General features: G+C 45.8%; 1 protein-coding gene and 1 long non-coding RNA gene across 3 annotated transcripts in view; one reads left to right on the top strand and one right to left on the bottom strand.

Annotated features, from left to right (window-relative positions):
- Positions 1 to 366: 366 nt before the first annotated feature.
- Positions 367 to 9,687, bottom strand: LOC138923873 (uncharacterized). Its single transcript, XR_011438093.1, has 2 exons — positions 9,549 to 9,687; positions 367 to 3,608 (listed from the first exon to the last, which is right to left on the bottom strand). It is a non-coding gene; the product is annotated as an uncharacterized lncRNA (long non-coding RNA).
- The window catches only part of SYPL1 (synaptophysin like 1), a 24,185-nt gene continuing 18,206 nt past the window's right edge, over positions 7,946 to 13,924 (top strand). The window contains exons 1-4 of one of the 2 annotated variants that reach the window (XM_023638879.2): positions 7,946 to 9,087; positions 9,194 to 9,383; positions 9,516 to 10,028; positions 10,243 to 10,314. In XM_023638879.2, the coding sequence (XP_023494647.2) occupies positions 9,327 to 9,383; positions 9,516 to 10,028; positions 10,243 to 10,314 (642 nt within the window). In that variant the 5' untranslated portion in view covers positions 7,946 to 9,087; positions 9,194 to 9,326. Of the gene's footprint in view, positions 9,088 to 9,193; positions 9,384 to 9,515; positions 10,029 to 10,242; positions 10,315 to 13,924 lie in introns of those variants that run through there. The other variant, XM_070265433.1, reaches the window with a different exon arrangement.

Here is a 13,924-nt window from a genome sequence, read left to right as displayed (position 1 = left end):
TGAATATCCTCCCTGAGTATGCTCCATGTGGCTGAAAAGGCTCACCTGCCTGTGTCTTCAGAGCTCTTCAGGAAGCAGTGCTGAGGCATCCTCTGCCTTGCTCCCCGTCCTTCCCTGCCTCCCTTCACCTTTTCCCTCGCCATCATTGCGCTGAGGTTGCCCTTTCCGAATGAAGCACCAGCTTCAGGCTGTTTCCTAGGCAACTCTGGCTTTCTGGTTTTGTTTTTACTTATTTATTTCATTAATAATGAGATAAGTACCTGTAAGCCTACCATCCCAAACCAAAGCTAGAACCTCAACATAACCTTTGTCTAACCAGTGGTCCCTCATACCATTCTCAGCCTCTCCCCACACAAGACAACCATCACCCAGAATTCTTTGCTTTTATTGCATCCATACGTACTTCTATAGAGTATATTCTTATATTCATTATTTCCTCCTCTATAAAAATTATATCCTGTCATACACATTTGGGGCATTTACTGTCTTCACTTCATGTTTTATTGTTTCCTTGCTAGGATTTATCCACACTGGTGTGAATTAGTGTAGTTCACTTCTTTTTGTTGCCATATAATATTCAACCATGTGAGTATATCACAGTTCCTCCACCCACTCTCCTGTTGACAGGCATTTGGTGAGTGTCCAGGTCTTGCCCTGTGATCAGTGCAGCTGAGAACATCCATGCACATGTCTCCCGTTGTATATCTGCACGAATTTCCCTTAGGTCCATCCCTTGTTGGGTCATATGGATGTGAATGTTAAACTTGAGAGAGAAACCCAAACTGCTTTCCAAATTAGTTACACAAATTTGTGCCCTTTCTATCATACTATGAGTGTTCTCTAAAATCCAATTTTTATGGTTCCCCTTGTTCGGATAGCTGCCAAAAATGAGAGTTGCTGGTTGACAGAGAAAGACATTGTGTCTCCTCTGCGTATCTGCCTTTTTTAAGGCGATGCTCGACGAAGCTGTGCTTTTAATCCAAAGCAATGAATTTCTCAGGCTGGATACCTCAGGGCCCCTCTCTCTACATTCCACATCACATTCACTCATTCAGTGCTTCGCTGAAATGCTTACCGAGTTCTGGGGCTGAAGGTCCTATAGCGGGAGACACGGGCCCTGCCTTCAAGCTTCTTAAGATCAGATGCGTGAGAAAGACAAGAAAACGAATTCTGTTGGACTTGGACGCTATCTCAGTCTTCCTACTTCTTCTTCACTCTTTTCACCAGATGAATTGGGTAACTCAGGTTGACCTGAGGCAGTGGGGGACACAGGAAGGCTCTGGGGAGAGCGGGCAGCTATAAACTAATCTTGAAGTCACCCAAAGGCCAGTACCTACAAGTAGGCCCAGCTGGCTATTTGCTGTCGTCAGTCTCCTTCCACTGTAAGTTTCCCGGGAGAGCTTGGCCCCTCTTGACAAGGACAGCTGGTTCCAGGGTGAGTCACAGCCCTGACTGCCCCATTCTCAGAGGCTGGTAGAAACCTGCCCTGCTACTCAGGCACATCCACACAAGGATCCCTTAGAATGGATACAGTATCAGTTAGGGCCTCTCTTCCCCACTCTCTACACACTGCGTGCCTCTGCTTGGCTTCATCTTCAAGTTGACTCCACGTGGCAGGAAGATGGACTCTGGCTGCCCCCAACCTCCAGAGTTCTTAGAGCCTATGATCCTAGAGAAAGGGTATTTTTCTGGATAGCTGATAAAATATCCAGAGAGACTTCTGACTGGTCCAACTTCTATCACATACTCTTTCATCAACTAATCACTGTGACTAAGAAGATAAAATCCTCTGATTGACTGAGCCTGGATCACATACCCCTCCTTGGGCCAAACCAGCTGATTGGGAGTACTTTAGAATGAGGGTGGAAGATGTGTTCCCCCAAAAGGATGCTGGGCAGACAAAGAAACGTGTGCCCACTCAAAGGCCCAAGAAGACAGTAGTTTTACTCAATTGCTCTCGTTCATTTTCCTCATATTACCTCTTTCACTAGCACAGATGTGAGAACAAGCAAAAATATATTTTACATTGTTCTTCAGTGTTGTATTAACTATAGTACAATTATCCTTGTAATGTACAAATAACATAAGTCACCTACTGACTTCCTATTTCTTATGGTTGTCGTAATCACTTACAGAAAAGAATGTTTACAAGCATGCATGCAGCCTCTCATAGGACATATTTACAGTCCCCCTTTAACAGCAGAGCAAGCAAGGACCTCAAGTGGCTCCCCACATGCTACCCTTAAGTTTAGAATGAATCCTCTTCTCCACTTTGCCTCTTCCCGCTACCTGGGTTACTGATCCAGAGCTGCTATGACTCACTCTCCTACTTGGAGCATTTCAGTCAGTTTTCTTGTTAGCTTCATTCTGGGGCTCTGGGTGTATTCCTTAGTCCTCTCTCTCACCAGCAGCTCCACGACTAATCACCTTTTTCTGTTTTCTTCTCCTGAGGCCAGTCTATTAGAATTCTTAACCCTGGAATTTCTGGAAATGTAGCCAAGGGATGGGCATTGTGTTGGGGGTGGAGGGAGCACACAGCAAGTAGGTCTTAAACCTCACAGGTAGCGGTCAACCTGACCTACTCAATTATTAGAATTGGCTCTGAGGAGCCCCTCAGTGTTTAGAATACTGAGTCTACAGAATTCCAGAGTTCTGGGAGTGTCATAAGATTATCCCTAGAAATCCTACATAGGATTTCTTACATAGGATCTAACTTACTCAGGACCTCAGTCAAAAGTAATTGATTATATAGATTACAAAGACTGCGGCCATTACCAGCTTATCTCTGTTTTACCACGGATTTTGCAGGGTAGTCAAATTGTAGAGCAGAAAACAAAAAATATAAAAAATGTATGTTTTCTTCATTGTACATATCACAACTTGAAAATATATTTCTCTTTTTTCTTCTTTTGGCCTATCTTTCCTTTTAGAATGTAAACTCACTGAGGACAAGAATATCTTGTTCAGCTTTGTATGATTAGCACTTAGCAAAACACCAGGTCCGTATGAATGATCAATACACATTGGAAGGAAGAGGTCTCATTTCAGGTCTCTCTGAAATTGAGTATGCTGAGAAAATCCAGTCCTCCCAAAACTAAATTGTGCAGGAAGCCACACTTACTTTATCTCTGCTTCCCATTTTCCTTTTCTTCCATAATGAGCAGCTTCTCCAACATACTTCCCAGGCATCCAGCATCCCTTTTACAACTTCTTGGCAGCCCAGAACTTCGTCCTTCGGGTAAGCTTGTCCCCCTGGGATGGTGCCTCAGATTCTAAGATGGCCCCTTCTTTCCTACATGCCCATGAAAACTCCCATTTGTCTCACTACCGGAGAAAAATAATCAATTTTCCATTAAAGTATAGTGCTGTAATAGACCATTGAATGCAATAATTCTCCAGGGTGTTTGTATTTTCAAGCACACAGCAGCTAACCTAAGATAGAGAATGTGTTACGATGGTCTTTCAGGATCTGTGTTACGGCGCCAGAGGATGGATGAATATTTCCACAGGCAGGTGGCGGGGTGCTTGGGGTTTCCCTCATTCTCTCAGGGTTATGCATCGATAACAAAAAGTCAATAAATTCCTAGGCATCTCATCATTTGGTCAGTCTAGGAAATGAAAAAAAAAATGAAGAGAAATAATAAAGCAGAGGAGTTTAAATACAAACAAGCAAAAAAATCTTGCTTTTCCTTCTAAGAAAATAACAAGAATAATCAAATATTGTTTCAGAAGGCAAAGACCAATTTATTTAGCTTGTAAGAAAATTACAAATGATTGTTGCTTTAAAAAAACTGGGGTGGACAGAGGGTATAAAACATACAAAGCTATGAAGCATAAAGAACGATCACAAGGATGTTCTCCAAAAGAATCCTTTAAGTGGCCAACTCCGAAAGTGTAGTTAAAGTAAACATCCATTTACATTTACAGTCAACTTTCTAGAAACCAAGCTACTGTATAAAACAGCTTCTTCTGCCTCCTAGAGAAATTGTAAACAAACTTCCATTGCCATCATTTCATCAGCATCAGAATTTTCCCTGCCAGCTTCTACTCAGGCATTTCTTTATTTCTCTTCGTTGTATCATTTTAGAAGACTGATTTTTTGTTGTTGATAAGATTACAGACTTCCTGGGCATGTGACTGGTCAACAGTGAAAGGGATCATCTTTGGTGATCTGTTCTCTCTTAATAAATGCTACAGTGTCCCTCAGAAGATCATGGTGGTTGGGGCTGGCCCGGTGGCGCAGCAGTTAAGTGTGCACCTTCCGCTTCTCGGCGGCCCAGGGTTCACCGGTTTGGACCCCGGGTGCAGACATGGCACCGTTGGCAAAAGCCATGCTGTGGTAGGCGTCCCACGTATAAAGTAGAGCAAGATGGGCATGAATGTTAGCTCAGGGCCAGTCTTCCTCAGCAAAAAGAGGAGGATTGGCAGCAGATGTTAGCTCAGGGCTAATCTTCCTCAAAAAAAAAAAAAAATCATGGTGGTTCCGACACAAAATCTACAGGGACAGAATCAGGAGGGAAGGACTGCCGTGCATTTTCTTGGGTTTCCTCCATTCGACACAGGAAGTTCAGATCCTGGGGTGGTCCTGTCCAGCATGCTAAAAACAAAGCATGAAGATCCGCTCCGTTTACTTCCCCGGATTGCTCACACCCTGTTCTCTCCCTGGCAGGAAGTCAGGGTTCTGCACTTGCAGAGAACAGAATAAACAAGCCATCCATACAGTACTAGGGACATTTTGTTTTGTTTCGCATCAGACTTCCAAAGAGAGCCCTGGGTACAATGCAATGTTAAGCTTGAAATCTCCGTGTAAATCTTTTGGGCGCTCTGCTTTTCAGGGAGACAATAAAACGTGGACTAATTTGAATAACTATTATGACAGAAGCAGCTCAAAATTGGATTCTAAAATCTCCATATCCACCCAGCTACGTAACTTAGGCAGTCAACTGAACCCCGAACCCCTGGATAAGATTCTGGGACCAGCTAAGACATCTTCACATTTGTCTTCATTCCCAAGTCCTGATGTGTCGTTGGAAGTACTCCATTGGTGTTAATTAACATATACATGAAATTGGTGACATACAAACACTCTCATTACACAGGCATAAGTCAAAGGAGATGAAATGGTAATGCTCCAGGAAAATTTGTAGCTCTGACAAAACCAGGGTGGGAACCAGCGGTTTCTGCGTCTAAATCTCGTGCTTTTGTTGCTGGCAGTATTGTGCTGGTAGTGCCACCCTGGCTGTCTACTCTTGCTCATTGTCACCACATCTGGGACCTGAGATTGCAAGACCAACAGGTTTAGAAAATATCAGCTATCTTGAACCCACCTGCTAACAATCTTTCGAGTTCGCCTTCTAAACTACTGCCACAGGGATCTTCCTAAACTGAAATCTGATGTTACTCCCCTTTGCCTCCAAGCAACTGACTGCCAGAGAATCCAGTCCGGAGTCCCAGCTGGCGTAGAAAGCCCTGCCTCTACACTGCTCCCCTTACCCAAAGCATCAGACATATTGAGGAAGTTAGTCCCACAGAAGAACCCCCCCTCCTCTATCACCGCGCCCTACCTCCTGCTGTACCTGCGCCAGGAACTCCCTCCCCCCAACCCCCCCACCCCCCCATGGAACCCCCTTCACATCTCTCAAGCTTCAGGCCTGTGTCATTTCCTCTATGAGGCCTTTCCTGATAAGCTTTCTTCTTTCTGGGCTTCCCTCTCAGCAAAACACGCACCATAATTCCTACACCCTCCCTTAACTCAAGCATCACGTGAAAAAAATGACTACAGAAGGTCTCTGAAAGACGCAAAACACTCTACAAACTCCAACTTATTTGATGATAAAAGCTATTTTACAAGAATCCTCTTTTCTTTAGAAACCTAATCACAGTACTTGTGATGATTATTATAAAATTAACCTCTCCAAATTAGAACATTTTCCTCATTGATTCACTGCTTACACGTGAGCTAAGCTTAAAATCGTGATGAGAACTCTGCTCACTTTAGCCACAAATAGATTAAAATCAGAGCCAGGTGAAGAGGATTAGCATGAACTTTGCCCCACATGCTTTCAGTAGTGAAAAATTATGTTTTCTTTGCTTTCTAGAATTCTATTCCCAACTTTCCTATTTCTTTCCTTTTACCAGTGGGATGGTCGTCCTTATAACTCTCTCTTCCAGCCAACAAATCAAAGTTTGATTTCCTTAAATGACTTTGCTCTGGCATTAAGTGTTTGTTGCTTCTTGACCACCCAATCAGGAGATTGACCCACCCTCTGCTTCTGGGACACAATGATCATAACGGGTAATGTTTACTAGGTGCCTGTTCTGCACCTGGCACTCTTTTATATGATATCTGAAAATTACAAAATTTAAACCTCACTACAACTCTCATTTCCTCTCTGCAAAACGGGAATGAGAGCATGGAAACTTAGGAAGGTTAAACCCCTCGCTGATGGTCACAAAGCAGAGGCAGGATTTCAGCCCAGGAGTTGTGGGAGAACACAGCCCTGCTGCTGAGCAGTGAAACTGACCGTGGCTGTAAAGGACTGCAGAGCAACCAGAGGGCTCTCTTGCTCTCCAGAAACTCAGGCTTAGTGCAGTGGGGGTGGGGCCCAGGGCTGTGAGAGCAGACACCAGGCTTCAGGCCAGCACCTGAGTCAATCATATGCCACAGTAAGTCGCAGCCACAAATTTGGACACAAAAACCTAAGGGAGCCGATAGGGGGCAGGTACTAACACCCAGACAGCAGTCACAGAGCAAGGGGCCCCTGGGTCAAGGCAATTGGCCATATACTAAATCCTTCTCGTGCATTTCATTCGGTTTTCAACTGAATGGAAAATGATTCTGTCTTGTTCATTTCCCTCCACTCCTCAACAGCCCTTCAAAAAAGATCTCGTTAGATTAAACGTGGTATGTTGGATTGGATCCTGAAGCAGTGAAAAGCCATTAGTGGACAATTGGTGCAGTTTGAAAAGTTCTGTAGTTTAGTTGATAGTAATATGCCAAAGTTAATTTCTTTGTTGTGACAATAGCATCTAGGTTATAGAAGATGCTAGCATCAGGGGAAACTGGGTGAAGCGTACACAGGAACTCTTCGTACTCTGTGACTTTTCTGTAAATCTAACATTATTTTAAAAGCTGAAAGCTAATTTAAAAAGACCTCAGTTTAATTATTTTGAGATTAATTTATGGTGCCCACTGAGTCAATATATTGCACAATTTAAATAAATTTAGAGTGATTTTTAAATTTTTCTAAAATGATCGTTGAATTCATCAGTGAAAAGACCTGTGTTTACAGGCAAAACTCAGGTTTTGAATGTATTGGTATTAAACACTATCTTTTCAGAAAAAAAAGATAAACATTGCTTGAGAATGAGTTACAAAGTCTTATCTTCCCAATACAGTGACTAGAACTTTGAGAAACACAGAAGAATAGAGTTAGGCAAGGATATGATTTCCCTAAACACAGCTTCCTTCTGACCTCTTTCACATCCTAAAATTCCAAGTACCACAACCTGGAATATGTTTTATAAACAGCAAAGAGAAGTTTAAAAACGGCAAATTATGTAGGTAACTTAGCCATAATTATACTAGCACGGATAGGACAATTTTGCGTGACAAGTATTATTTTCCATAACAGCCTAGTAGGGAGTGGAACATGTTGTGCCCAGAGCTTCTGGCTCCTTCCTCGGATTTGAAGAACAAATTAGAAAATGACTAGTGTTGTAGTCAATGTGATACAGCTATCTGAACATTCTTCCCAGATTTGGAACAATTGTGCCTTCAACGAGATGCTATTGTTTAAACAGTCTTGTTTTTCTGGGATTAAAAAATTCACAACTATCTGGTTGCTAATCAGATTGCACTTGCTCCACCAGCCACTACCAGCTCTTTCTCCGGAAAGTGGGAGTTCCCAGAGCTCAGCTGACTGGCAGAGCAGTGCTGGCCAATATATCACTGAAGGTAACAACAGTGGCTCACTCTTGCTTTGCTTTGCCCAGGCAGATCCTGTGAATGAGTTCTGACAAGTGACCAGATAACTATTCTTCTGCTCACCATAAGTGGTCGCCATCTTTTACAAAACCTAGTGGCACACGGCCAAAGAAGAGAACTTAAAGTTCAAGGTGCGTGCTCTAGCACTAAAGGTTTCCTGAGGCGAAACAACCATGCCTTCCGCTGCTGGGGATGAACAAGAAAGAGAAGTGAAAGTGAGGAGAGGCAGAAAAGAGGAAAGAGAAAGTCAAGCTTCTGAGAAGCTGAGAATGGGCTCAGCCAATGCCAATTTCTGAGACCTTCAAAAAACGAAAAAAATGGAGAAATGCCAAAGCTGGGTTACTAAATTACAGTGTATTTCAGATTTTTCAAGTTAATAAATAAAGTTGCAAAGTGAACAGTGTTTTGATCTGTCAGTGGCTATCTCCTTTGGAAATAACATCAGAGTCTAATTTGAATCTTTGTGAATATGGAGCCCAAGCCAGTAACAGCACTACTATCCACAACGCAGCCCCAGGTGCCCACCGAAAAAGCCTCAATAGAGTGGGAGTAAAAGTTTAGAAAAATGGACTAAAGAGGATACAAAGAGAAGAGTAGCAAGGAAGCCAGTAAAGAGATCACTACCTGGGGGCTCCAATAACTGGAAGCCAGGGGAAGAGGTGCAGAAACAAAGTAGAAAAGGAGAAAGAAGAGGAACCAGGAAGACTTGGAACACTGCTTACAGTGGATTCAGGTGCACTGGGTACCACTGCAACGTCATCTTCCACCGATTCAGCCCTGATGGGCATCTCCAATGCCTTCTTGTTTAGTAAGAGGAGTCTACAATCACCTACTAGGTGCCCACTTAGCATAAAGCACTGCTCTGGGGACTGAGGAATGGGAGTCAGGATAAAAAGAATAAGATTGTCTCTGTCAACAAGGAAACTGAAATATGTTCTTCGCATTCTCTGGGAAGCCAACAAGAATCAGGTGTCAAAGGAGAAAGGTTAGCTTCCTAGAAAGATGTTCAGTACGTTGTCAAACCCTTCTAGAATAACTTCAGTGGCAAGGAACCTGCTAATTCATAGCTAGGTGCTTGGAAAATCAGTTAGTATACATAGGTAAGTACTTGGAAGTTGGGACTGGATCCTAATGTGCTAAACTCCTTTCTTCCTTAATTACTTAACTGTAACATGGTGTTAACCACCCTACCATACATGCCAATAGGCCATCATTCCAGCTATCCAAGAACTTCCAAGATGCTGGGTAAGCCAGTAAGGAAATCACGACTTCGGGGCTCCGATACTCCGAGGCCAGGAGGGAAGTTTCACTTAAACCGAATCTTGAAGGGGCAGCGGCAATGAGCCTTCTGCAGAAAGACACCAGGGTCGCCCCAAGGACAGGACGTGACCAACAGGTAAGAGAGACGGGTAGGTGGGTCAGGAGCCTGTCCAGCCAAGCTTTTTCTATTCGGTATAACCTTCCTCCTACAACCTTCAACTCTGGCTCCAATTTGACAAGTTTGACCAAAAAAAACCTCAATTTCCAGAAGAACCTTTGGGGAATCACGCTTCGGACATACCCTACGGCAGAGACGCCCGAAATCTGTGGTCCTGCAAGAACTTTCCAGCATTTTCATAAAAGGCCCCGAAGAGCAGCCCGGAAGCGCGGCTTCGTCTGTGTAGATGCTTTACACATCCACCTAAGAGCGGGGAACCGCGAAGGGCAGCGGCGGAGGCTGCCGGCCTGCGGGAAAGCCGAGAACCGCGCAGGCAGAGCGCGCATGCGCGGGAGGAGCCGGCGCGCCGGGCTTCGGGGCGAGGGGCGGACGCGCCCCCGGCAGGGGCCCTGCGCGAGCAGGGTGCGCATGCGCGAGAGGAGCCGGCGCGCCGGGCTTCGGGGTGAGGGGCGGAGGAGCTCCCGGCTGAGGTCCCGGCGCGGGCAGGGGGCGCATGCGCGGCAGGGGCCGGCGCGCGGGGTCGGGCTTCTGGGAGGGGGCGCGGCGCTCAGCATGGCGTCCAACATCTACGTGGTTCGCCAGCGGATCAGCCGGCTCGGCCAGGTGCGCCCCGGGGCGGCGCCGCCCCTCCCCGGTCCCCGCCCGCTCGCCCGCCTGCCTCTCCGCCCCTCCCCGGCCCCGCCCCTGCGCCTCGGCGAGCCGCCCAACCGCCGCCCCGCCCGCCGCCCGCTCTCCGCCCTTCCTCGCCCGGGCGCCGGCCGCGTCGGTCCCCCGCCTCCTCGGCCCTCCGCGCTGACTCTCTCCCTCCTTCCTTCAGAGGATGTCCTCCTTCCAGCTCAACCTGAGCCCGCTCAAGGAGCCGCTCGGCTTCATCAAGGTCCTGGAGTGGGTGAGTGCGGCGGCGAGGAGGCCCGGCGGGGCGGCGGGCGGCGGGCGGCGGGCCCGCGCGGTTCTCTGCGCGCCGGGAAAGGGACTTCCTGCCGCGCGCGGTCCAACCGAAACCGGCGGCCGGCCCGGGCCGCGCTCCCTTCCCCGCCCGCCGGCCGGACGGCCCCGGGCGGCCCCGAGCCCTCCGCGCCTCCTGCGCCGCTCCGCTTGGCCCCGAGTTAGAACCGGGTAAAAATAACCCGTGGGTCAGGGCGGCGGGCGAGCGGGCGGGGGGGACGCGGTCTTTTCACGAAACGCATCTGGTCGGTGCGATCCACCGAAACACGTGCTGGGAGTCGCCGTGGACTCGGCTGCGGGTGTGTTCCCGGCGGCATCCCGCAGCCCGCTTGTGGTCCCTTCCCCGGGCACTCTCAATCATTAACATAAAAGAGACTGATTCCTGCGACCTTGGCCGCGATCTGTCGCCTGCAGGGCTCTGCAGATCTCCTCCGGCCTTGGCGCCTCGTGCATGTTCTGGGGCCGGTTTGGGGGCCCGTGTTCGCGGTTCGCGGGCAGCTGGCCCCTGCCTGGCGTGCAGCAGGTTGTTTTGATAGCCAGCGACATGTACATCCGTAACGCTTGAGCCCTGTGTTTTAGAGACAAGGTGGTGAAGGGGCAGAACTTCTGATTTCCTGTTTGAAAGACCCCGCCGAGGATGTTTTTTTAAAGTAGCACAGAAACTGAAATTCTCAGATGGGCACTCGATCTGATTTCCTACCCACGCCCAAGGTTTCTTGCCCTTTCCCTGCCGAGTTTTACTTGGGGTTTTCTGAAAACTGTAGTAGTGCTGATTTCACACAAGTGTTTCCTTTAAAGACACGTAGATGTATTTACTTAGGGTTCTGTCAGCCTAGGTTCAGATTTAAATATAAAGAACATTATTATTTGAGTATATAAAAATTTTAAATTATAGGAGGAACGTCACATTTCACTAGGCTAATGAAATATAAAGGTTGAGAAAAAGGCTTATACCTCCTAGCTTGAATTTCGTTGAGGATTATAATTAAATTTTCAATTTTCACTTAAATCAGTGAAGAGGCAGTTGTTTATGTGTGTGCTTATATTATTTGTCCATCTTTGAAAAAGTAGACAACTTTTTTCCTTAATGTTTTAAGACAATGGTAAGTTTATTAGTGATCAGTGGTCTGATATATTTTGAAAAATACCCTTTTTTAAGCTTCTTAAGGAAGTACTACTTTCAGTTTGAACAACTTATTACACAGGAGAACGTTTTATGAAAAGACTCTTCATTGTTGATGGTGTAGTGAATATTTATTCAACAAATATTTGAGTATGTGTTATATACTGGGGCTGTGCAAAGCACCAGCCTACAAACACGAGTAAAACATGGTCATTTCCTCAAGATCTGTTGAGAAAGAAAGACATGAAAGCAAATAGGAAAACGCCATGTGAAAAATACTATAATAAAGGTACAGGCAAACTGTAGTAGGAAGGAGAAACCAGCGGCCTGGAGAAGTCAGAGAATTTCCTAGACGGAGGAACTCTTGAAGGAAGAGTGCTTGCCCTCTTGGGAAGTGGGTGGGGAGTGGCTTTCCAGGCAAAGGGGATCTTCTGTTCAGTGGTGTGAAAAGTCGAAGCAGCATGCCCTAATTCAGGACTTAAAGTGACTGGGGTTGGCTGGAACATATACTGGGAGGGAGGGTGTGGTTTGAGATGATTCTGAAAGATTTTGAAGGGCTTGCAGAATAGCTTGGAGTTTATCCTATGAACCAATGATTCTTAACCTTCTGGGGTTAACCTTTGATGACCTGGCTCCTTTCCTTAGGAAGATACGTATGTGCAGGGTACAGAATTTTGGGTTGGTGATTGGATAGCTTCCATTTAAGCCCAGAATTCCGACCCTATGAGGTGGAGACTCACTCGTTGAAGGGTTTTAAACAGGTGGCTAATATAATTTGATTTGCCTTTTAGAAATTTTCATTTTGTCAGCAATGTAGAGAATGAATTGGAAAGGACATACGTGAAGGAAGGGAGACCTGTTGCTTGAGAAATTATAAGGGCCTAAAATTAATTCAAGTGGAATTAGAGAAGAGAGGTTTAGAAATTAGAATATGCTTGGAGGGTGAAGAACAGGGAGGACTCTAAGGTGACCGCCGTGTTTCTGACTTGAGTTGGTAGTGGTGCCTCCACCAAGATACCACTAAGGAGAAGCAGCAGTTTTTCGATGGAAGATCAGTAAGGTTTTGGATGTATTGAATGGTCTCTTTAGATCATATAAGTAGAAGTATGCTATAGGCAGTTAGATATATGGATCTAGAGTTTAAAAGACATGTATGGGCTGGAGATTCAGCAGATAACTGCCAGCAAAGGAGAGAAGGAACGCTTAGGAAGATGGAGAGAAATAACATCTTGGCATCGCTATTAGAGAATTTCAAGAAGCGTGCTTAGTAATATCCGGTGCAATAGAGAGGTTAAGTAAGATAAGGACTAAAATGCATCCCTTGGCTTTGGTAATCAAGAGGCTCCTGGTGGCTTTAGTAAGAGCGGTTTCAGTGAAATCAGGAACCAGGTGGTAGTCAGCTGAATGGAGGGGTGGTAGGAAGGTGGACAGTGAGAGTAAACTGCTAGTTGACTGTGAAGATGGCCAAGCTTTGGTGGTAGCCGTCCCAAAGCTGGAAAGACGGAATGTGTTTGTGGGTGGTAGAGCAGAGACTTGTGAAGAGACTTGTTGGAGGTTAAAAACAGAGGCAGAGAGGGGGCAAATGCTAAAACAAGGTTCTGGAGGAGAAAGCCCCACAGGAGGAATTTTTAAGTGTTTTGAATGAATTGTTCACGTTCATAAGCCAGTGATGGAGGTCTGTCAATAAATAAGGTAACAAACAAATCGAAATCCAGATAAAGCCTGCTTACCATCTATGTAACTAAAAGAATAATTCCCCGCATCAGCTTATCTCTAGCAAGGTTCTAGAAGACCTTAGACTAAGGTATACCCTAATAACATGTAAGCTTCAAGGGGTTCCGAATCTGAAGGCCTTACAGACATGAAGGCAAGATGCCCAGTAAATATTTATTGACAGAATAAAGATACAAGCCACCGAAGCAGAAGCACTTTGCTTCTAACCTGCAGTCACCATGTTATTTTTATTTATTTATTTATTTTTAATTACTCCGGGCCCGAGGTATAGTGCCTAGCAGTGGCATTGCCCTAGTTCTCTTTGTGTAATTCGTACTCGGTAAAGGTTGACTCTTTGTTGCCCTCATGTGGGAACAGCAATAGTTCCAGGGCTGTCGAAACGATTGAGTTAGTATAGAAATGTGTGAGTGGCGACAATGTGCTGGAACAGTTCTTAGTAGCTTCTGAGCTGCCGCGTAGAAGCAAGACTAGACCCCGACAGTGCCTCGCATGGAGCCCTGTAGGCTGACGTACTTGCCTCCTGGTCCTTCAGGATCGCTGAGCTCTCTACTACATGTTTAAACTTATTTGTCCCCGTGTTTCCTGCCTTGAGCAGCCCATCAAGGTGACAGTAGGAAACTTAGGTAAGAATAGATGTCCCATGTGTAGGAGTTGAACACTGGAAGTAAAAGTCAAGGATTAATTTGATCTAAGCAGC

The sequence above is a fragment of the Equus caballus genome, chromosome 4 (assembly GCF_041296265.1).
Source record: "Equus caballus isolate H_3958 breed thoroughbred chromosome 4, TB-T2T, whole genome shotgun sequence".
Taxonomy (NCBI): Eukaryota; Metazoa; Chordata; class Mammalia; order Perissodactyla; family Equidae; genus Equus; species Equus caballus.
This window is presented reverse-complemented; position numbering and strand designations above follow the sequence as displayed.